General features: G+C 45.9%; 1 protein-coding gene and 3 long non-coding RNA genes across 11 annotated transcripts in view; 2 read left to right on the top strand and 2 right to left on the bottom strand.

Moving 5' to 3' along the window:
* The window catches only part of EIF2B3 (eukaryotic translation initiation factor 2B subunit gamma), a 147,316-nt gene extending 124,053 nt beyond the window's left edge, over positions 1 to 23,263 (top strand). For 2 of the 8 annotated variants that reach the window (XM_028843036.2, XM_015138005.3), the window contains exons 10-11: positions 18,500 to 18,603; positions 22,890 to 23,106. In XM_028843036.2, coding sequence (XP_028698869.1) covers positions 18,500 to 18,603; positions 22,890 to 22,942 — 157 coding nt within the window. In that variant the 3' untranslated portion in view covers positions 22,943 to 23,106. 8 annotated transcript variants of the gene reach the window in all.
* Positions 317 to 6,138, top strand: LOC144333816 (uncharacterized). The gene is made up of 3 exons (XR_013402890.1): positions 317 to 1,140; positions 2,732 to 3,390; positions 5,403 to 6,138. It is a non-coding gene; the product is annotated as an uncharacterized LOC144333816 (long non-coding RNA).
* Positions 6,433 to 11,264, bottom strand: LOC144333849 (uncharacterized). Its single transcript, XR_013402941.1, has 2 exons — positions 11,077 to 11,264; positions 6,433 to 7,599 (listed from the first exon to the last, which is right to left on the bottom strand). It is a non-coding gene; the product is annotated as an uncharacterized LOC144333849 (long non-coding RNA).
* LOC144333845 (uncharacterized) lies at positions 15,185 to 17,391 on the bottom strand. Its single transcript, XR_013402935.1, has 3 exons — positions 17,269 to 17,391; positions 15,800 to 16,210; positions 15,185 to 15,536 (listed from the first exon to the last, which is right to left on the bottom strand). It is a non-coding gene; the product is annotated as an uncharacterized LOC144333845 (long non-coding RNA).
* Positions 23,264 to 24,120: the final 857 nt, after the last annotated feature.

The raw sequence follows: 24,120 nt of genomic DNA on the forward strand, positions 1-24,120 counted from the left end.
CTTGAACCCGGGAGGCAGAGGTTGCGATGAGCCAAGATTGCACCACTGCACTCCAGCCTGGGTGACAGAGCAAGACTCTGTCTCAGATAAATAAATAAATAAATAAATAAATAAATAAATAAATAAATAAATAAAACACTTCTGGTCCCAAGTATTTCAGATAAGGGATACATAACCTGTATAAGAAATGAAAAGACCATAGTTTGCTGTGGATCAGCTACAGAATAGAATTTACATAGTCATAATAAAGTAAACCTGACTACTGGCCAAAGTTATGCTATAACTCTGTTGAAGGGATGAAAGATGGAAAGGGAAATGGGGGTAAGGGAGAAAGGAGAGCTAAATTCTCATTTTTCATTGTAGAAAGTCAATTGATAATGCCTAAAGCTGAAAAAACAAAGAACTAGTAATACAATTATGTTAATACCTAGAGGCATGGAAGTAATACCAAAATACTCAGCAGAAAGAATTAGAAGAGTTGCCTCTGGGAAGAGAGAAATGAATAGGAGTTGCAGGGGACTGCTATTTTTCATAACAAAACCTTCAGAAGTATTTGCCTTAAACTGCTAACATCAATTGGCCAAAAATATCCAGAGTTTTGTGGTACGCTGCTACCAGTGGTGTGCTGATAAATTGTTGACAACCAGCTCTCCAAAGGAAAAAATAAGTGACGTAATTCAAAGCATTTGCTAATTTCTGTGGTGTAAATTATTCCACTATAGCCAATGGTATCACTGAACGCTGAGTTGAGAAGAGATGCTAATAATTGCCTCTCCCAAGCTGAAACAAGCCAGCTTCAGCACACCACTAATAGAGACCCATCTCAAGCATTTCACTGATTTATCAGATATAACAGACCCACTCTATGATTAAGATTGTGCTAGGCAATGAAAGAAACAAAACGACATAAGGCTTAATCTCTTCCCTCAAGGAATTTATACTATGTGCAGTAAGAAGTGATAGGTGCTGTGGTAAAGATCTGTAAGGTCAGAAGGGAGGAAAGGGTCAGGAAAGGCTTAAGGAAATGACCCTTGAGCTGAATCTTAGACAATGAGTAGAGCCACCTGAGCTGGAGAAAGGAGTGGTTTTGGAGGTGGTGTTTTTTTGTTTTGTTTTTTGTTTTTTTTTTTTCAAGACAAGGTTTCCCTCTCTTGCCCAGGCTGAAGTACAGTGGCATGATCACAGCTCACTACAACCTCAAACTCCTGAGCTCCAGCAACCCTCCTGCCTCAGCTTCCCGAGTAGCTAGGACTACAGGCGCACACCACCAGGCTCAGCTAATTTTTAAAAAAATTTTTATAGAGATAGGGATCTCACTATGTTGCCCAGGCTAGTCTTGAACTCCTGGCCTGAAGCCTCCCAAAGTGCTGGGATTACAGGCATGAGCCACTGCACCTGGCCAAGGGTATTCTAGATACATAAAAAGTGAAGTGGCCAGCCACGGTGACTCATACCTATAGTCCCGGCACTTTGGAAGGTCAAGGTGGGCAGATTACTTCAGCCCAAGAGTTTGAGACCAGCCTGAGCAACATGACGAAACCACATCTCTACAAAAACTATAAAAATTAGCCAGGAGTGGTGGCATACGTCAGTAGTCCCAGCTACTTGGAAGGCTGAGGTGGGAGGATCCACCGAGTCTAGTATGTCAAGGCTGCAGTGAGCCAAGATTGTGCTACTATACTGCAGCCTGGGTAACAGACTGAGAGCCTGTCTTAAAATACATATATATGCAAGAATTAGTTGGCCGGGCGCGGTGGCTCAAGCCTGTAATCCCAGCACTTTGGGAGGCCGAGGCGGGTGGATCACGAGGTCAGGAGATCGAGACTATCCTGGCTAACATGGTGAAACCCCGTCTCTACTAAAAATACAAAAAACTAGCCGGGTGTGGTGGCGGGCGCCTGTAGTCTCAGCTACTTGGGAGGCTGAGGCGGGAGAATGGCGTGAACCCGGGAGGCGGAGCTTGCAGTGAGCCGAGATCACGCCACTGCACTCCAGCCTGGGAGACACAGCGAGACTCCGTCTCAAAAAAAAAAAAAAAAAAAAAAAGAATTAGTTGAGCATGGTGGTGTGCACCTATAACCCCTGAGGTGGGAGGATCAACTGAGCCCAGGAAGTAGAGGTTGCAGTGAGACCCTGTCAAAAAAAAAAAAAAAAAGATTGTGAATTATGAAAGAGTATATCTTATTCCAGAAACATCTCCTTATTTTGATCTTAACTCAAATGTCACCTCTTCAGAGGAACCTTCCCCAACTACCCTGTTAGAAATAATCTGTCCCACTGACCGCCATCACATCAACCTGTTTTATTTCCTTCATAACACCATCACTATCTAGTCCTATCTTTACTTGTCTCTCACAAGTAAAATATTAGTTTCAGAATGTAAGTACCTTATCTCTCTTATTCACTTTTATACCCTGAGGGCCTACAGGAACTCAATAAATGTATTTGTTATATGAAAGAATGATGGCCGGGCGCGGTGGCTCAAGCCTGTAATCCCAGCACTTTGGGAGGCCGAGACGGGCGGATCATGAGGTCAGGAGATCGAGACCATCCTGGCTAATACGGTGAAACCCCGTCTCTACTAAAAAATACAAAAAACTAGCCGGGCGAAGTGGCGGGTGCCTGTAGTCCCAGCTACTCGGGAGGCTGAGGCAGGAGAATGGCGTGAACCCGAGAGGAGGAGCTTGCAGTGAGCTGAGATCCGGCCACTGCACTCCAGCCTGGGTGACAGAGCGAGACTCCGTCTCAAAAAAAAAAAGAAAGAATGATAAACAATTCACCATGTCCAGAATATGATTCAGAGAGGGATGGATACAAGAGAGAAGGCTATACATGCAGATGGACAAGGGCCAAGTAATGGATTATTCCCTGAGGAGTTTGATACGTAATGGTAATTGAAGAGCTGAAAGCAAAAGAACAGCATGATTAAATTAGCATTTCAGGAAGATTATTTGGGCTACATTAGGAAGGTTGGCCTGAAGAGGGTAAACATGGAGGCAGAAAGGCCATTGAAATAATTCTGGTAAAACAGAAGAGGTCCTAAACTAAGGCAATAAATAGCAGTAGAGATGAAGACGACAGACAATAAGGTGATTAAAAACTATAAAACATATGTCTGCCTAGATATATGAGGTCAAAGAGAAATTAAGGAAAAAAACAGATTTGTTGCTTGAGCAATAAGATTTCTGGTGTGCTATTCAAGATAGAAATTAGTAGAGGAAGAGCAAGATTGGCAGGCTGGGAGGTGGGGAGAGTATAAATTCCATCTGGGACAAGTTGAATGCATGGTGGTGTGCAGGAGGCCTTGATCTACAGGGCTGGAGCTTAGGAAAGAAGCTTGTGCTTGAGGTACAAATTTGGAAGTGGCAGGCACAGAAGTGATAACTGAAGGCTGGGCATGGTGGCTCATGCCTGTAGTCCCAGCACTTTGGGAGGCTGAGGTGGGCGGATGAGCCCAGGAGTTCGAAACCAGCCTGGGCAATGTGGCGAAACCCCATCTCTACCAAAAATACAAAAATTAGCTGGGTGTGGTGGCACACGCCTGTAACACCAGCTACTCGGGTGGCTAAGGCAGGAGGATCACTTGAACCCTGGAGGTGGAGGTTGCAGTGAGCAGAGTTTGCACCACTGCACTCCAGCCTGGGTGACAGAGCAAGACTCGGTCTCAAAAAAAAAAAAAAAAAAAAAGAACTGATAGCTGAAGCCATGGGAGTAGATGAAATCACCCAGGGAGAGTGTGTGACATGAAAAGAAAATAAACCAAAACAAAACCTTGGGGAATGGGAACTAACAGCAAGCAATTTTAGACATAAGAAAAGGAATCTAAGGAGACTGACAAGGAATGAGCAAAGAGGGGACATGTGGGGTAAGGAAGAGGAGAGATGACAGGTGAAGCCCAGGTTTCCAGTTAGGGAAAGAGTGCATGGTGGTGCACTCAACTGAGATGAGGAAGGAGGGACAGATTTATGGGAGACAAGGTCTGTGTAGGGCACAAGAGGTTGGAAGTTCCTGTAGGGCATCAGGTATGTGGAGATGTCTGGTATTCAGTTTGTGGTTAGAGCTCAGGAGAAGAGGTCAGACCCAGAGATAAAGTCTTTGTCTCCTTCCCGAATCATTCTTGTGATATTCTCTCTCTCTCTCTCTCTCTCTCTCTCTTTCTCTCTCTCTCTTTTGAGATGGGGTCTCTCTTTGTCCCCCAGGCTGGAGTGCAGTGATGTGATCATGGCTCACTGCAGCCTCGACACCCTGGGCTCAGATGATCCTCTCACCTCAGCTTCCTGAGTAGCTGGGACCACAGGCATGCGCCACTCTATTTTTAGTAGAGACCAGGTCTCACTATGTTGCTCAGGCTTGAATTCCTGAGTGCCTCCTAAAATGCTGAGATTACAGGCATGAGCCACTACACCACTACATTGTGGTGTTCTCTAACTTACTTTTCCTGTCTTCATCATTCTTTGTCTTCTATATTTACCCTTCCCCTGTTGTTCTTATGAATTAGAACATGCGCTTTGAGGCCGGGCGCGGTGGCTCACACCTGTAATCCCAGCACTTTGGGAGGCCGAGGCGGGCGGATCACAAGGTCAGGAGATCGAGACCACGGTGAAACCCCGTCTCTACTAAAAATACAAAAAATTAGCCGGGCGTGGTTGTGGGCGCCTGTAGTCCCAGCTACTCGGGAGGCTGAGGCAGGAGAATGGCGTGAACCCGGGAGGCGGAGCTTGCAGTGAGCCGAGATCGCGCCACTGCACTCCAGCCTGGGCGACAGAGCGAGACTCCGTCTCAAAAAAAAAAAAAAAAAAAGAACATGCGCTTTGAGTCAGACTGACAAACTGAATCCTAGGTCTGTCACTTATTCGCCTCTTAAAGAATTGGCCAAATTAGCTGGGTGTGGTGGCGCACGCCTGTAGTCCCAGCTATTCAGGAGGCTGAGGCAGAAGAATTGCTTGAACCTGGCAGGCAGAGGTTGCAGTGAGCTGAGATCATGCCACTGCACTCCAGCCTGGGTGACAGAGCGAGACTCCATCTCAAAAAAAAAAAATGGCCTTACCTCTTTGTGCCTGATTTTCTCATTATAAAATGGGGTAAAAGTGAACTACCGTGTAGGTTTATGGGGAATACTAAATTAGTTAGTAAATATAAAGCTTTTTTTTTCCCCCCTGAGACAGTCTCACTCTGTCGCCCAGCCTGGAGTGCAATGGCATGATCTCAGCTCGCTGCAACCTCCGCCTCCCGGGTTCAAGCAATTCTCCTGCCTCAACCTCCCAAGTAGCTGGGATTACAGGTGCGCACTCCCACACCTGGCTAGTTTTTGTATTTTTAGTAGAGACAGGGTTTCACCATGTTGGCCACGCTGGTCACGAACTCCTGACCTCAAGTGATTTGCCTGTCTCAGCCTCCCAAAGTGCTGGGATTACAGGCCTAAGCCACTGTGCCCTGTCATACAAAGCATTTAGGATAGTTAGTTGCTGTTTTTATTTATTTATTATTGTTGTTGTTATTATATTACTACTTTATCCCATTTCACAAGGATGGCATGTTGCCAACATTGTCTTTCTAAAGAATATCTCTGATCACATCCTTGTTCTGTTAAAAACCTTTTGAAAGCTCCCTCTTACCTTTAAAAGAAATCGGAACTTCATGATTTCTCATGGTCTGGCTCCAGCACTGAGTCTAGAATGCTAGTGTGAGATGAGGCCTTAGAAGTCATCCAGCTGAACTCCTGTATTTTTATAGATGAATAAATGTAGCATTCCAGACATTTTTCTTGTTGCACCCCTGCTACGCCACGTCCTCTTCCAGACTCCTGGATAGGACTGACAGACATCACCATTCTCTAAACCAGAACTACACTTGCCTTCATCCATTTGATCACCTGATTCCAAGTAACTCATGAGGCTTTGTGGCTTCCATTCTCTCAGACCTTCCAAGGAAGACAATGGCATAACTTTCCCCATATGTTCTAATTAACAACCTTTCCCTGCCCTTCTGTGGGTGGGCAGGGCCAGGCACAGTGGGTCACACCTGCAACCTATAATCCCAGCACTTTGGGAGGCTGAGGCAGGCAGATTGCCTGAGCTCAGGAGTTCAAGACAGTCTGGGAAACATGGCAAAACCCTGTTTCAAAAAAAAAAAAAAAAAGTCCAGTGTTAGTGTTAGTATCCTAATTGACATGAAGAGACTTGGTGAGGAAACCATGACTCCTTAAGACACTACAGCTTTCTGTGTGAGAAAAGAAGTTCAGAGAAAAGGCCTAGCATATCTCATAGTCATTTGCTGTCTTGGAGGAGACAAGTTCTCATTCTGTCACCCAGGCTAGAGTGCAATGGCGCAATCATGGCTCACTGTAAGCCTCAACCTCCTGGGCTCAAGTGATCTTCCCACCTCAGCCTCCCAAGTAGCTGGGATTACGGGCGTGTGCCACTACATGGCTAATTTTTTTTCTTTTTATTTTATTTTATTTTTTTTTTAGAGACAGAGTCTCTATGTTGCCTAGGCTGGCTACTTCTTTTTTTTTTTAAATAAAAAAGTTGAGGTAAAGCTATAGGCAGCCCACGCAAGGCTAATGACTGGGAAGGCCATTAACAATTACCCAATCCTGCGAATGAGCTCCTGCTGATAAGATCAGACATCCTACATCCCATACGAACTTTTTCCCATTATTTTGGGGTCACTTCGTTTTAATTACTTATGGTAAATCTGGGAAAGGTAATTAAATTGCAGTCAAGTGAGACTTGATTACCCTGCTGCTATTACATCTTGGCTAAGTGGCAGAGTAGGAGCATAAAATTGTTCAGAAGGGAGTTTCTCATATTCGTTGTGTGCTTGTCTCTGCCAACAGTGGTGGGCTGCTGAGGCTTGAAAGCTTGCTGAGGTTTTCTGGACACCTGCCCAAGGTCTTCAGGGTTTGAGGGATGCTAATAGGACCACCTTGGAGAAGGTGTAGGCGAGACTATTCAGAGAAAGCTCCTGCCCATCTTTCTCATGTTCTGGCATTTTATATGACAGCTGATGCTCAGGAATCTGCAGTGTAGTGAACACTTCATTGTCAAGGCTTGAGTGTCAGCCCTGTATTCTGCATCTTTGGTCCCCTGGTCCCAAGCAACCTCTCCTGCACTTCCCCCTAATCCAAGGCACATGACTCAAGCAGCAGTCTAGAGTGCATCTTCACATGCTGGCCGGCTAGAAAGCCAGGTTCTCACCTAGGTTTTCCATGCTCTTTGCAGTTACCAAATGTAGCCCTCAGCGCCAGGTAAGAAATTACTACTTCTCATCATTACCCTGAGTGTACCATTCAACTCAACTGACTGACTGCCCTGCCCATTCCTACTTCCCTTTATTTCTGACATTCACTCTGCCTGAATTGCCTCTCTTTGGAGCTCTTTCCTGTAAAAATCCTACCCATCTTGCAAGATCCAATGCATATTCCAACTCTTGCATGCAGCCTTCTTAAGATGTCATAGCCGGCCAGGCATGGTGGTTCACACCTGTAATCCCAACACTTTGAGAGGCCAAGGTGGGCCAATCGTCTGAGGTCAGGAGTTCGAGACCACCCTGGCCAACATGGTGAAACCCCGTCTCTACTAAAAATACAAAAATTAACTGGGCCTGGTGGTGCATGCCTGTAATTCTAGCTACTCAGTAGGCTGAGGCAGGAGAATCACTTAAACTTGGGAGGCAGAGGTTGTGGTGACCCGAGATTGCACTGCTGGACTCCAGACTGGATGACAGAGCAAGACTCCGTCTCAAAAAAAAATTGTCATAGCCATAAACTGTTTCCCCCACCTCTGTGCTCCCTGTGCACCCATAACACTTTATTCATGCTCACGTGGTACTGTGGCACTTACTGCATCTTTCTTCCCTCTTCAACTAAACTATAAATTCCTTGAATATATATATATAAAAAAAAAAAAAAAATATATATATATATATATATATATATATATATATTTTTTTTTTTTTTTTTTTTTTTTTTGAGGGAATCTCACTCTGTCACTCCAGCTGGAGTGCAGTGGCATGAACTGGGCTCACTGCAACCTCCACCTGCCAGGTTTAAGCAGTTCTCCTGCCTCAGCCTCCCAAGTAGCTGGGACTATTGGCGTGCACTACCATGCCCAGCTAATTTTTTGGATTTTTAATAGAGATGGGGTTTCTCCATGCTGGCCACGCTGGTCTCAAATTCCTGACCTCATTATCCGCCCACCTCAGCCTCCCAAAGTGCTGGGATTACAGGCATGAGCCACCGTGCCTGGCTAAATATAGAAATAATTTTATATGTCTTTATATCCCCTAACTTCTTAATACTGCATTTTTTACATAGTAGATATCTTATAAGCATTTACTGAATGAAAAATGGAGATCTCTGATTTAACCCCTCTACTATAACTGGCTAAATATCTGTTAAGAGATCCCTCTCTGCTTCTAGAAAAAAAATATTGCACATGATTATAGAGAGGGAGAAAAAGAAAATAAATAAATAAAAATTTTAAAAGTTGGTACCAGTGATGGCAGAGCTCAGTGGCTCATGCCTGTAATCCCAGCACTTTGGGAGGCCAAAGCACGTAGATCACCTGAGGTCAGGAGTTTGAGACCAGCCTGACCAACATGGAGAAATCCCCATAAAAAATTAGTCGGGTGTGGTGGGACAGGTCTGTAATCCCAGCTACTCGGTTGGCTGAGGCAGGAGAATCTCTTGAACCCAGAAGGTGGAGGTTGCAGTGAGCCCAGTTCATGCCATTGCACTCCAGCCTGGGCAATAAGAGCAAAACTCCATCTCAAAAAAAAAGTTGGTAAGAATGTCACAAATATAGAAAAAAATTTGTGGATGAGTGCTTCATTCCTTAAAGCTCACCAAATTTAAAAAACAAAACCACAGAAGGAAGCTTCATCTATAATAAAATGAAATAACCTACACATACCTGTGCACTGACTACAGAATATCTGCCAGATACAATGAAATTTAGATTAAACCCAAAGAGAACACCAAGATTCAACATAAGGAGAAGAAGGAATGGGAACATGGGTGAACCAAAGAAAAAACATCAAACATCATTTTTTCAGAATACCGAGGCATGCAGAACTGAAAGAAAAAAACGTTAGGCCACGTAGAAGGGAGAAAATCAGGCTGGCCTCACACATTTCTTTTTTTTTTTTTTTTTAAACAGAGTCTCACTCTGTCACCCAGGCTGGAGTGCAGTGACAATTTCAGCTCACTGCAACCTCCGCCTCCCAGGTTCAAGCAATTCTCCTGCCTCAGCCTCCCAAGCAGCTGGGATTATAGGTGTGCGCCACCACACCCAGCTAATTTTTGTATTTTTAGTAGAGACGGGTTTTCACCATGTTGGACCAGCCTGGTCTCAAACTCTTGACCTCAAGTGATCCGCCTGCCTTGGCCTCCCAAAGTGCTGGGATTACAGGCATGAGCCACCACACCCAGCCTGGCTTCAGACTTTTCTATGATAACATTTCAGGCCAGAAGACAGTGAAACAACATTTAGAGAATTTAGAAGGGAAACGTTTGTGACCTAAGAATCTTATAACCTTCCATATTTCATCCCTACAAGGAAAGAAAACACAAAAGCATCCTGTAGCCAGTTATGGTTGCTAAGTAAAAGCATCAGAAGTATTCCAGGGCTCAGGACATGTGTCACCCAAGAACCCTCCGGAAAACTCTACTTGAAGGCATAGTATAGCCAAGGAAGAAATGAAAATGGATAGTTTAAGGTATAAAAGTGAATCCTCTTAAATATAAGTCTAATTAGAGGTAATTAGAGTTGCAGAAAAGAACATAATTGTTAAAAGAATTTTTTTTGGAGACAGAGTCTCGCTGTGTCACCCAGGCTGGAGTGCAGTGGCATAATCTTGCCTCATTGCAACCTCTGCCTCCTGGGTTCGAGCTATCCTCCCACCTCAGCTGTCTGAGTAGCTGGGACTACAGGCACACACCACCGCACCAGGCTAATTTTTGTATTTTTAGTAGATGGAGTTTTGCTGTGTTGGCCAGGCTGGTCTTGAACTCCTGACCACAGGTGATCCGTCTGCCTCAACCTCCCAAAATGCTGGGATTACAAGATGAGCCACCACGCCCAGCACTTCTGTCATACTCTTGAAGACACCAAATTATGACACTTTGGGAAGATCCCCTGGATTAAAGGGACTCCTAATGGCTTTTAGTTTATTCCCTACCTTTGAACCATTTGCACTAAACCCATCTTCTTAGATGAAGAATTCTGCAGCTTAACTCTTTAAGGCTGTTACATCTTTTGATTTCCCCTAAGCTCCCTAGCCTCTGCTTACGGAATATAAGGACTTAGATTTCTTAGGAGGGGGACATTTCTCACCACTAAACCTTGTATAGTGAAGGGGGGGCATACAGAACTAAAAGGAAGAAATTTTTAGCCTGCTCACTGGAGCAGTACATTTTAATCTAGAGGACTGAAGAGCAAGAGTGACCAGAAAACAGGGAAAAGGTAAGATCATTTCTTCAAGTATTATATCTCATTATCTCAATTAACCTGGATAAATCTCAAATATGATGTTGGAGAAAGCAAGTTGCAGAAGGATACACAGAGAATGGTAACATGTATGTACAATTTTAAAACATTCAAAACAATATTGTATGTTTAACATATGTAGTAAAAATGCTTAGGAACAATAAACACCACAGTCAAATAATGGATACCCTGGTGGAAGAAGGAAGGAAATGGGATGAAAGAAAGACGCTTAGCAAGTTGGATTGTTGGTTTCTTAAGCTGTTTGGTGGATGCACAAGTGTTCTTGATATTATTCTCTAGGCTTTTTTCTATACGTAAAATATTTCATTAAAAATAATACATAGTTAGCCGGACACGGTGGCTCAAGCCTGTAATCCCAGCACTTTGGGAGGCCGAGACGGGCGGATCACGAGGTCAGAAGATCGAGACCATCTGGCTAACACGATGAAACCCCATCTCTGGCCGGGCGCGGTGGCTCAAGCCTGTAATCCCAGTACTTTGGGAGGCCGAGGCAGGTGGATCACGAAGTCAGGAGATCGAGACCATCCTGGCTAACATGGTGAAACCCCGTCTCTACTAAAAATACAAAAAACTAGCCGGGCGTGGTGGCAGGCGCCTGTAGTCCCAGCTACTCGGAGGCTGAGGCAGGAGAATGGCGTAAACCCGGGAGGCGGAGCTTGCAGTGAGCCGAGATCGCGCCACTGCACTCCAGCCTGGGAGACACAGCGAGACTCCGTCTCAAAAAAAAAAAAAAAAAAAGAAACCCCATCTCTACTAAAAAAAAAATAAAAATAAATAAAAAAAACTAGCCGGGCGAGGTGGCAGGCGCCTATAGTCCCAGCTTCTCGGGAGGCTGAGGCAGGAGAATGGCGTAAACCTGGGAGGCGGAGCTTGCAGTGAGCTGAGATCCGGCCACTGCACTCCAGCCTGGGCGACAGAGCAAGACTCCGTCTCAAAAAATAATAATAATAATAATACATAGTTGCCGGATGCAGTGGCTCACACATGTAATCCCAACACTTTGAAGGCTGAGACAGAAGAATCACTTGAGGCCAGGAGTTTGAGACCAGCCTGGGTAACATAGCAAGATTCCATCTCTCCCAAAAAAAAAAAGTTTTAAATTATAAATAATAAAAAATAATTTTTAATAAAAATAACACATGGCTCTTCCTGTAGAGAGATTCTTGGACCAGCTTAGAAGGGCTTAGGTTAGGAGGCTCCCAGTACCTAGAGAGATATAGGTGACTCAGCCATAATCTTTGGGCCCAAGTGTTGAGTTGGCCTAAAGCAGACCTTAGTCACAGGCCTGGAAAAGCTACACGTATTATTCAGTTTTATTCCCTTTCCCCCAGGGTCATGAGTAGTTTAGAAAGCCTGCCAACTAATCCTCAAAAAAGAAAAGAACCTGCCCATCCTCAGAGTTACTGAGAAGTTTCATGGCTCTTTGCCGAATGTTCTCTAAGTCAATATCTGAGGTAGGAACCTGTGATACAGTGGAGTGTCACTTTAGGCCTGGGCACATTGCCTGATATCTGTGAGTCTCAATTTTCTCTGTAAAAATTGGAATAAATGCCACCATCCCTACAAGTTTGCTGAAAGGATTCAGTTATAAAATGAGTGTAGGCCGGGTGTGGTGGCTCAATCCCAGCACTTTGGGAGGCCAAGGTGGGTGGGTCAGGTGTTTGAGACCAGCCTGATCAACATAGTGAAACCGCATCTCTACTAAAAATACAAAAAATTAGCCGGGCATGGTGGCAGATGCCTGTAATCCCAGCTACTTGGGAGGCTGAGGCAGGAGAATCGCAGTGAGCCGAGATTGCGCCACTGCACTCCAGTCCGGGCAACAGTGCGAGACTCCCGTCTCAAATAATAATAATAATAATAATAATAAATAAATAAAACAAAATTAGTGCAAAGTGCTGTATATAATGACTGAGATGTATTAGACATTAGATATATGGGAGTTCCCTTTCCTCCCTTGAAAGAACTGAAGAAAAGTCCTACCTAAAGCCAGAAGAGGAGCAAGAAATTGGAGGCAGTCTTGCTTCCCAGTAAGCCTTCTTCCTCATATGTGATGTGCCACCACATAGTATAGTGTGGTGTGCCTGGCCAAGCAGTGATCTTACTATAGAACTCTGTTTTTCTCATGGCCTCCTTTCCAGTGAAGCATTACAATTTTCGGAGTAATTTTGCAAAACCTGCACCTGCGCTTGAAATTTGAACCCACCAAGGAGAAATGAGGACCAAGTCTCCATTAGTCTTAGCCATCACTGAGCAGCATCTTAGAGAACACAGCTAGACATTAGCACGGAGGAGTGCTTCGTGCCAACCTGAGAGTTAAAACTAGGATGCAGAAGCTGTGGTTCTAGTCTGAAGCAAGTTCTTTTGTTGGACTATAGAACTCACCTCTTCTCTCTCCTTAGGCACTAAACAAAAAAGACAGAGTCCTTGCTGCCAATTGGCAACCTGGAGAGGGCTTGTTTGATATAGTCCTATCTTTCCATTCCCTGTAGCATGAACAGATACACTCCCAGTAAAGTCCTTGATTCTGGAGTTTCTTCTTGGATGGGGAGAAACTGTGTTGGGTTGAAATTTTTCCAAAATACCTCAGCCTTGCCATTGGAGGTGATTTTGGCTGCACAATAATACTGGGGAACAATTGAGGATACATATGGTCACAAAAGAGCTTCACACCCAGTAAGCTGTTGTCAGGTATTCATCTCAAAGCCTTCCATCGATCCACTTACCAGGAGCTTCAGGAGAGCCCACAGTTTTCCATTAGTCACCCCACTTTCCCTATCATATCTACAGGCTCCACAGCAGTGGTTTATGTGTCTCAGAAAGAGTTACACATAAACTGGATGAGACAGACAATATGGGAGGTCCCTGAAGACCCCAGTCAGATCCACTGAGCCTAAGGAAAACCAGGCTGTTTATTGCTGTGGAAATCTGACCTCAGTTATTCTTGTCTCTTCCTTCCAGAAATCTCTCCCACTTATATCCCAGATTCCAAAATAGACATTTAACTGTCTCTAATTATGGCTGCTTGAGTTCCTCTTGGCTGTTTCTTGTCTGCTGACTATGTTTACCTCTTGCCCAGCTTCAGAGCATACATTCTTTGGCTCTTATGACTAAGTAGGAAGCATACCCCTACTACCACCTTGGAAAGAGAAATAAGACTTTTCCATGATAAACTAGTAGCCACCTGAAAGGCAGCTCTGTCCCAGGAGCCTCTGTATCTAAAGCTTTCTGTACTTCCTTATTACCCCTTTTGGAGGAATTTTCCCCAAAAAGCAGGAACCACCCTAACTGCTTACTGGACTGCTTTGCAAGTTGGGCAAGTTGGAAAGTTATGGAAGCTCTCTTAAAGCCCACCCACTGAGTATATCCCAAGTCTGCCAAAGGGCAAACTAGTGCTGTCTCTGCCCATCTCTAGCCTACACCACAGAGGTGCTGTGGTTTTGGCCTTTTGTTACTTTCCAAAAGGCTTTAACCTCCTAGGAGAACAGAGATAAAGAAGACTCTGAAATGCCATAAAGTGCTAGTATTTCTTTATGCATTTTACTAAGTTTTGGCATTTGGGAAGAATCTTTTTTAATGGTCTGTGTATCAGTGTTTTTAGTCCTTGGAATGTCCTCTTTCCAACCCCCTCATGCCTCTTGGGTTCGGAATTTTTCCTTAGTTTTGTTTTGTTAAAAAGAGTGCTTACACCCTTTCCTCCTTCTCCCCTCCAGCTGCCCATTTTTTCTCTTCCCATTTCTGACTCAGGGGTACTGATGATTCCCTTGTTAGGAAAGTGCTTCTTCCACTGAGCCTTATCAGCTCAGAATAAGGCAGTTCTAGGTCTCCTCTAGTATTTTCTTAATTTCTTTCTATTGCATTATGATTAAATTATGGATTCTGAAGTCAGGCAAACCTAGATTTGAAATCTGTTACTAGCCATTATATGGTTTTGGGTGAATGGTTTAACTTCTCTGAATCTGTTACCTCATCTGCAAAATGTAGTTGCTCTTTTTTACTGCATCAGAGATAAAAATAGTACTCCCAGAATCATCTAGGAGGGGTTTTCTTTTTTTTTTTTTTTTTTTTTTTTTTTTTTTTTGAGACAGAGTCTTGCTTTGTCACCCAGGCTGGAGTGTAGTGGCTCAATCTCTGCTCACTGCAAGCTCCGCCTCCCAGGTTCACTCCATTCTCCTGCCTCAGCCTCCTGACTAGCTGGGACTACAGGCACCTGCCACCACGCCTGGCTAATTTGTGTGTGTGTGTGTGTGTGTGTGTGTGTGTGTGTGTGTGTGTGTGTGTGTGTTTAATAGAGATGGGGTTTCATCATGTTAGCCAGGATGGTCTTGATCTCCTGACCTCATGATCCGCCCGCCTCAGCCTCCCAAAGTGCTGGGATTACAGGCGTGAGCCACCACACCCGGCCAGGTTTTCTTCTAGTTAAATACCTATCCAAGAGCTACCAAAATAATTGATGGGGGCCAGGTCACTGAGGGTGGCTTTATTTGTTATTTTTTACACTGCTCAGGTGATTTTCAGATGAAATTACTAGATTTGTTAGCCAGGCATGATGGGATGTGCCTATAGAGTCTCAGCTACTTGGGGGGCTGAAGCAGGAGGATCACTTGAGCCCAGGAGATGGAGGCTGCAGTGAGTCGAGATCACGCCACTGCACTCCAGCCTGGGTGACAAAGTGAGACCTTGTCTCAAATAAAAGAAATTATTAGATTTGTGGCCAGGCAGGCACAGTAGCTCATGTCTGTAATCCCAACACTTTGGGAGGCTGAGGCAGGCAGATCACTTGAGGTTTACATGAGGCAGATCATGCCACTGCACTCCAGTCTGGGAGACAGAGCAAGACTCTGTCTCAAAAGAAAAAAAAAAAAAAAAAAGGCTGGATCACCTCAAGTCAGGAGTTTGAGTCTAGCCTGGTCAACATGACAAAACCCTGCCTCTACTAAAAATACAAAAAATTAGCCAGGCGTGGTGTCGGGCACCTGTAATTCCAGCTACTTGGTGAGGCTGAGGCAGAAGAATTACTTGAACCTGGGACACAAGAGGTTGCAGTGAACTGAGATCGCACCATTGCACTCCAGCCTGTGCGACAGAGCAAGACTCTGTCTCAAAAAAGAAATTACTAGATTTGTAAAAGTCACTCCTATAATGTACAGAGAGTATTTATTTAGCACAATACCTGGCATAGAGTAGATGTGCAATAAAGGTTAGTCATAAATTTCTTTTTTTTTTTTTGAGATGGAGTTCCGCTCTTATTGCCCAGGCTGGAGTGCAATGTTGCAATCTCAGCTCACTGCAACCTCCACCTCCTGGGTTCAATTGATTGTGCTGCCTCAGCCTGCTGAGTTGCTGGGATCGCAGGTGCGCACCACCATGCCTGGCTAATTTTTGTATTTTTAGTAGAGGTGGGGTTTCACCATGTTGGCCATGGCTGGTCTCGAACTCCTGACCTCAGGTGATTACCTGCCTCGGCCTCCCAAAGTGCTGGGATTACAGGTATAAGCCACCACACCCAGCCACGTTAGTCATAATTTTCAAAAGGACCCTTCCTCCAACCTGGCAGTCTTTAAGAGCCAAGAAGATGCTCCGTTTGTGACAAGATATCCCTCTATCACCTAAGCTAGAGTGCGGTGGTGCGATCACAGCTCACCGTAGCCTCTACCTCCTGTGCTCAAGCAATCCTCCTGCCTCAGCCTCCTGAATAACTGGTACTACAGGCATGCACCACCATGCAGCTAGCTTTTTTATTTTTTGTAGAGAGTCTCACAATGCTGCCCAACCTGGTCTTGAACTCCTGGGCCCAAGTGATCCTTCCACCTCAGCCTCCCAAAGTGCTGGTATTACAGGGGTGAGCCACAACACCTGGCCTAGGAGGATGCTTTTTAAATACATTTAAATGCCATGAGCAAGTGGTGCTGCTCTTGGGGTATGCTTTAGGATCTGGAGTAGTCTTTTATATGGAATGGAGTTGGTTTTTAAAAAATCCTTTTTAGGCCGGGCGCGGTGGCTCAAGCCTGTAATCCCAGCACTTTGGGAGGCCGAGACGGGCGGATCACGAGGTCAGGAGATCGAGACCATCCTGGCTAACACAATGAAACCCCGTCTCCACTAAAAATACAAAAAAATTAGCCGGGCGTGGTGGCGGCGCCTGTAGTCCCAGCTACTCGGGAGGCTGAGGCAGGAGAATGGCGGGAACCCGGGAGGCGGAGCTTGCAGTGAGCCGAGATCGCGCCATTGCACTCCAGCCCGGGCTACAGAGCGAGACTCCGTCTCAAAAAAAAAAAAAAAAAAAAAAATCCTTTTTAGCCAGGCATAGTGATGGGCACCTATAGTCCCAGAGACTTGGGAGGCTGAGGTAGGAGAATTGCTTGAGCTCAAATTCGAGGCCAGCCTGGGCAACATAATGATACCTTATCTCTTAAAAAATTGTTTAGGCCAGGCACGGTGGCTCACTCCTATAATCCCAGCCCATTGGGAGGTCGAGGCAGGTGGATCACTTGAGGCCAGGAGTTCAAGACCATCCCGGCCAACATGGTGAAACCCTATCTGTACTAAAAATATAAAAATTAGCCGGGTGTGGTGGCCCTGTAGTCCCAGCTACTTGGGAGGCTGAGGCAGAATTGCTTGAACCCACGAGGTGGAGGCTGTAGTAAGCCAAGATCATGCCACTGCATTCCAGCCTGGGCAATAGACTGAGACCATATCTCAAAGAAAAAAAAAATTTTTTTTTTTTTTTTTTTGAGACGGAGTCTCACTCTGTCACCCAGGCTGGAGTGCAGTGGCTTGATCTCAGCTCACTGCAAGCTCCGCCTCCCGGGTTCACGCCATTCTCCTGCCTCAGCCTCCCGAGTAGCTGGGACTATAGGCGCCCGCCACCACGCCCGGCTAATTTTTTTATATTTTTGGTAGAGATGGGGTTTCACTGTGTTAGCTGGGATGGTCTCAATCTCCTGACCTCGTGATCCGCCCGTCTTGGCCTCCCAAAGTGCTGGGATTACAGGCATGAGCCACTGCGCCTGGCCTAAAAAAATTTTTTTTGAATGGGTATTGCTTTGCTTAACCAGAGTCTGTGGTGAGAGTGTGGGGAGCCCATTGTTTTTTTTTGTTTGTTTGTTTTTTTGAGACAGAGTCTTGCTCTGTCACCCAGGCTGGAGTGCAGTGGCGCGATCTCGGCTCACTGCAAGCTCCGCCTCCTGGGTTCACGCCATTCTCCTCCCTCAGCCTCCCGAGTAGCTGGGACTACAGGTGCCCGCCACTACGCCCGGCTAAATTTTTGTATTTTTAGTAGAGATGGGGTTTCACCGTGGTCTCGATCTCCTGACCTTGTGATCCGCCCGCCTCGGCCTCCCAAAGTGCTGGGATTACAGGCGTGAGCCACCGTGCCCGGCAGGGAGCCCATTGTTTCCAGAGATGATCTCCTAGGAGGATTTGCGATTTCTGAGCTTCAAATGAAATTTGGTATATATTCTCAGATGAGAAGTAGCAGTGATGGGTCAGCCTAAGGACCAGCCCCAGACCAAAGAAGAGGTTGGATGGAATTTAGACCTCTAGGTTCTGGGATCCTAGAACTGAAGTAATTGGCCAGGCATGGTGGTGTGCACCTGTAGTCCTAGCTACAGACTGAGGTGGGAGGATCACTTGAACCCAGAAGTTTTAGAGGCTGCAGTGAGCTATGATCACACCACTGCACTCCAGCCCCAGTGACACAGTGAAACTCTGTCTCAAAAAAAAAAAAAAAAGGAACTGAAGTCAGAATATCTTTTCAGGCCTTAGAGAAAGATCGTTACGAGCATAGTCCCAAATCTGGATTTCTCTGAAGCCAGGTCCTCCCTTGGCTTACCATTCTGTCTTTCACTCATAACTTGAGGTAGGTAGCTATTAACTAGACTGCCCAGCTGTTCCTGGCCTAGGGAGGAGCCAGAACCCCCAACCAGTAGTAATGAGGATGGTGATGCAAGCCCTGGGTCCTCCCTAACTTGGCTACTGTGTTACAGAAGCAACATCCAAGGCAGTGTCATCTGCAACAATGCTGTGATCGAGAAGGGTGCAGACATCAAGGACTGCTTGATTGGAAGTGGCCAGAGGATTGAAGCCAAAGGTAAACCAGATTACAATCACAGATTCCATTTTTACTTCTCACACCAGCACCGATAATGCCAAAGGCTGGTGAGGATGTGGGAAACAAGCACATACATACACTGCGGGCGAGAACATAAATTGATAAAGCCATCTTTAGAGAGCAGTTGACATCACTGTCAATTTTTTTTTTTTTTTGATTCGGAGTTTCACTCTTGTTGCCCAGGCTAGAGTACAGTGGTGCAATCTCAGCTCACCAAAACCTCCGCCTCCCAGGTTCAAGCAATTCTCCTGCCTCAGTCTCCTGAGTAGCTGGAATTACAGGCATGTGCCACCACACCCGGCTAATTTTTTGTGTTTTTAGTAGAGACGGGGTTTCTCCATGTTGGTCAGGCTGGTTGCGACCTCCCGACCTCAGGTGATTCGCCCGCCTCGGCCTCCCAAAGTGTTGGGATTACAGGCATGAGCCACCGCGCCCAGTCAGTTAGGTCTTCTCATAGCCTGTCAAACCACCAGGAAAAGCAGCAAGGTGGCCATCAAAGCTAGGACCTTAACCAGCGGTCAAAGCACAGAGAATGCAGGACCCAAGGATAATGCATGGCAGCCCCCAAACCTTGGCACAGCTGAGAGAACCCAGACTGGGTCTGAAACCATTTTATGTGGCAACTGGAAGAATTGGATCACTTGAGGTCAGGAGTTCGAGACCAGCCCAGCCAATATGGTGAAACCTCATCTCTACTAAACATACAAAAATCAGCTGTTCATGATGGCACACACTTGTAGTCCCAACTACTTGGGAGGCTGAGGCAGGAGAATCACTTGAACCTGGGAGGCAGAGGTTGTAGTAAGCGCAGATCACACCACTGCACTCCAGCCTGGGTGACAGAGCAAGACTCCATCTCAAAAAAAAAAAAAAAAAAAAAATCCACTAACTGCTAAAAGCATGTTTCATCTGAGTCTCTTCTTACAGTCAGTGAGAGAACTGGGATCTCTTCCCTGTGGCCAGAGTGATCAGTTCTTTGACCATGAAGGTAGACCTGGTATAGGTCAGGGGGTTGACGTATACTTGACATAGGTCAAATCCTCCTGGCCAGCAGGAAGCCTTCCCAGTTTCCCAACAGTGCACTTTTTATTTGTGACGTTTTTCCCTTCTATCCCATTGCTATTTTCCCAACTTATCATCCTCCCTTGTATTTTTCCCCTTGGGATCTTTCCCAACCTGATTCCAGCCCAGAGATTTTCCAGTGTATTTACTGGAGCCTACTCCCATCCCTGACCAAACATCACTAGCTTTGCTTAGTTTTTTGTTTTTTTGAGACAGGGTCTTGCTCTGTCACCAGGCTGAAGTGTAGGTGGCACAGTCACAGCTCACTGTAGCCTTGACCTCCCGGGCTCAAGCGACCTCCCACCCCGGCCCCTGAGTAGCTGAGACCCCAAGCATGTGCCACCACATCCAGTTAATATTTTTATTTTTTGTAGAGGTGGTGTCTTGCCCAGGCTGGTCTCAAACTCCTGGGCTTAGGCAGTCCACCCACCTTGGCCTCCCAAAGTGCTGGGATTGCAGGAGTGAGCCACCACACCCGGCCTCGTTCTGCTTGTTGTGCCCCTACAGGTTTCCTCCAGCTTACTAAATCTCTGTGAAAATACATCAACCCCAACATGCCAGATATAGTCTCTGTTCCCTAGCTCCCCCTGCCCCTTCCAGGTCATTGGCTCACTGCCTCCTTTCTATAGTTCTTTTTCCTTGAAAGTTTTCTATAACTCTTCTTACCTTTCACCCCGTCATTGGTCAGCTTCCAGGGTAATTCCCTACATTTATTAAGAGCTTTAGCCTATGGTTCACAGTCTTCCTCTCCTCTCCCTCACTTGTCCACAACATCTTGGACAACTTAAACGTATTCATCAGCTCTCCAGCTTCATGATTCCCTGAACTTCTCTACCAACCTTCATCTCCATTCAGCTTTAGCTCTCCACTTACATGACCATATCCTATCTTTGTCATTACCCAAAACCTCTAAAATCATCATGGGGCAGTAGCTATGCTATACACTGGGGATATAATCATAACTACACTGTTCCATCTCTCCTCTCAACGTTCTTGGTTTTTTTGTTTGTTTGTTTGTTTGTTTGTTTGTTTTGAGACAGTTTCACTCTTGTTGCCCAGGCTGGAGTGTAATGGTGCCATCTCGGCTCACCGCAACCTCCGCCTCATGGGTTCAAGCAATTCTCCTGCCTCAGCCTCCCGAGAAGCTGGGATTACAAGCATGTACCACCATGCCCAGCCAATTTTGTATTTTTAGTAGAGACAGGGTTTCATCATGTTGGCCAGGCTGGTCTTGAACTCCCGACCTCAGGTAATTCGCCCCCTTCGGCCTCCCAAAGTGCTGGGATTAGAGGCGTGAGTCTCCGTGCCTGGCGCCCTCAATGTTCTTATAGTGAAGTAGAGGAGAATGGTATAATGATGTAGGAATAGAGATTAGGTATTAGGTATTAGGTACCTGTATTAACCACTGTATTAGGTACAGTGGTTTCACAAAGCAGGAAATGGACAGTTCAAAAGGGAAGGCATGACATATTACAGGTACTACATTAGGGCACATAGGGTAATAAGAGTGCAATGGGAAAAAATGGAGGAGGAAGTATTCTAGGCAGAGGCAACAGCATGTGCCAAAGTTCAAAGGTATAAAACAGGGCCAAGCGCAGTGGCTCACACCTGTAATCCCAGCACTTTGGGAGGCCGAGACAGGGCGGATCACTTGAGCCCAGGAGTTCCAAGACCAGCCTGGCCAACATGGTGAAACCCCGTCTCTACTAAAAACACACACACACACACACAAAAAAAAACAAAATTAGCCACGTGTGGCATCATATGCCTGTAGTCCCAGCTACTGGAGAGGATGAGGTGGGAGAATCACTTGAACCCAGGAGGCAGAGGTTGCAGTGAGCCAAGATGGTCCCACTGCACTCCAGCCTAGGTGACAAAGCAAAACCCTGTCTCAAAAAAAAGGAGGGGGGGATATTAAAACAGTATGGCTTATTGGTAAAATGGAGAATAAAATGGAGAACAGTGGGAAATGAAGCTGGAGAGGTAGGCAAAGATGTCATGGAGGGCCTTATGGATTTGACCTTTATAGAAATAGTAATAGCCACAACTTATTGAGCATTCACTTACCTTTAACTAATTTAATTCTCACAACAACCCTATGCAGTAGGTGTCATTATTTCCATATTATATATAAGGTATTGCCCTTTCTTTGACTATCTCCATTTATCCTTTTAGCCTCATTTCTTACTCTTATCCCCTCGTTTCCTATCCTCTGGCCACACCACAGTACTTCATGGTCCCTTTTCTCCCATCTCACTGTTTTTGCCCTTGCTGTTCTCACAGCCTAGAATATCTTCCTTTCCATCACTGCCTGGAGAAACTGTTCACCCTTTAAGACCCAGTTTCAGTTCTCCTATTTAAAGCTCACCACAGCCAGGTATGTAGAAAGTTGGTCCCATCCTCCTGCATAGGAAGGTGCTCCCTCTCTCATACCCCTATTCCCAAGAGTTTCTCAAGAACAGAGCCACAATAGTAGAGAAATAAATTTTTGTGAACACAGAATTAGAAGCAGTTGGGTTTGACTGGGCGTGGTGGCTCACACCTGTAATCCCAGCACTTTGGGAGGCTGAGGCTGGCAGATCACCTGAGGTCAGGAGTTCGAGACCAGCCTGGCCAACATGATGAAACCCTATCTCTACTAAAAGTACAAAAATTAGCCAGGCCTGGTGGTGGGTGCCTGTAATCCCAGCTACTCGGGAGGCTGAAGCAGGAGAATCGCATGAACCTGGGAGATGGAGGATGCAGTGAGCAGAGATTGCGCCTTCGCACTCCAGCCTGGGTGACAAGAGTGAAACTCTGTACCCCCCCAAAAAAAAAAGCAGTTGGGTTTGGGTTTGAAATATCATCTTGGCCGGGCACGGTGGCTCAAGCCTGTAATCCCAGCACTTTGGGAGGCCGAGACGGGCGGATCACGAGGTCAGGAGATCGAAACCATCCTGGCTAACACGGTGAAACCCCGTCTCTATTAAGAAATACAAAAAACTAGCCGGGCGAGGTGGCGGGCGCCTGTAGTCCCAGCTACTCGGGAGGCTGAGGCCGGAGAATGGCGTGAACCCGGGAGGCGGAGCTTGCAGTGAGCTGAGATCCGGCCACTGCACTCCAGCCTGGGCGACAGAGCGAGACTCCGTCTCAAAAAAAAAAAAAAAAAAGAAATGTCATCTTGCTGCCAGTTCTCAGGAAACGTTTTCCCTTTTGTTTTGTAGCTAAACGAGTGAACGAGGTGATCGTGGGGAGCGACCAGCTCATGGAGATCTGAGTTCTGAGCAAGTCAGACTCCTTCCTTTTGGCCTCCAAAATCACAGATGTTGGCTGGCCCACATGTTTCACTCTGTATTTATTTCCCAATAAAGAAGGGCTTTCAAAGGCATGCTGGAGACTTGTGGAGCAGTCCCAAGCTCCATGTCAGGTGGGCTCCGAGTGTACACAGTGTTTATGTTCATGAGTCAGATGGTAAAGATCATCTGGAGCAAGGGTATGTGACAGGACAGACATAGTGGCCTAACTCTTGTGTGCCAAGGTGCATCAGGTGGGGGCAGCAGCTATCCGATCGATGTAAAGCTCCTAGGATGGCTACTTTCTGACCGGCTGACCCAGCCCAGTCCTGAAAGTATCCCCCACCTAAAAGGACCTGGGAGTACTTCAGTCCCTTATCCTAATCAGCCTTTCTAGACCCATAGGCCTAGCTGCTGGCAGTGCCAACGCTAAGCATCAGCCCAAGACTCTGCTCCCATACCTGCCATACGGATTCCCAGCCCCTTCCCCCACCTCACCCACAGCCCCACCCTCCATGCTCACCATTCACTCCCTCACCTCCCAGCCTCTAGCCATTTTCCCCAATTCAACTAATATCCCTTGAAGACTCTGAACAGAAGCAGGGGCGGCCCCTGCCTAGCCAACAAGTCTATTCCCACAGGTTTTAGTAGAGATAACATGAAGAGCCATGGTTTGAGCCAAGTCAGACCCCGCTGCACCTCACCTCACTGAGGTTTGCCCAACCTGGGAAGGAAGAGCCAGAAACCTGTATCATGACTTGAAATTCCTTCTGACTGTCCTCCACCTGCACTCCTTTATATCCTAATTCTGCAGACTCTCCTGCTTCAGATAATTGAAGAATGAAATTTCCATATTCACAGCCCTTCTAGAGGCGTATCCACCTTCCCTCCACCACCCCTGCTTCCAAACACATTCACTCTGCTCTCTCCCTGCATTGCTTTTACAACGTGCAGGTGCTTGGTGGAAGATAAAAGTGATTCCTGGGGTGAGAGTTCACCTCCTAGAATTATCAAAGTAAAGGTTTCTCTTGATGTCTTCACTGTGGGTGGCAGTAATTAGAAAGAATTATTTGAAATACTGGTTTCTGCATTGCTTCAAAAACCTCAAGGCTCTCAAGTTTACTTGAGTAATCTTGCCTATCTTAGTCACAGAACTTGTGAG

Source organism: Macaca mulatta, chromosome 1, assembly GCF_049350105.2.
Source record: "Macaca mulatta isolate MMU2019108-1 chromosome 1, T2T-MMU8v2.0, whole genome shotgun sequence".
NCBI classification, from domain to species: Eukaryota; Metazoa; Chordata; class Mammalia; order Primates; family Cercopithecidae; genus Macaca; species Macaca mulatta.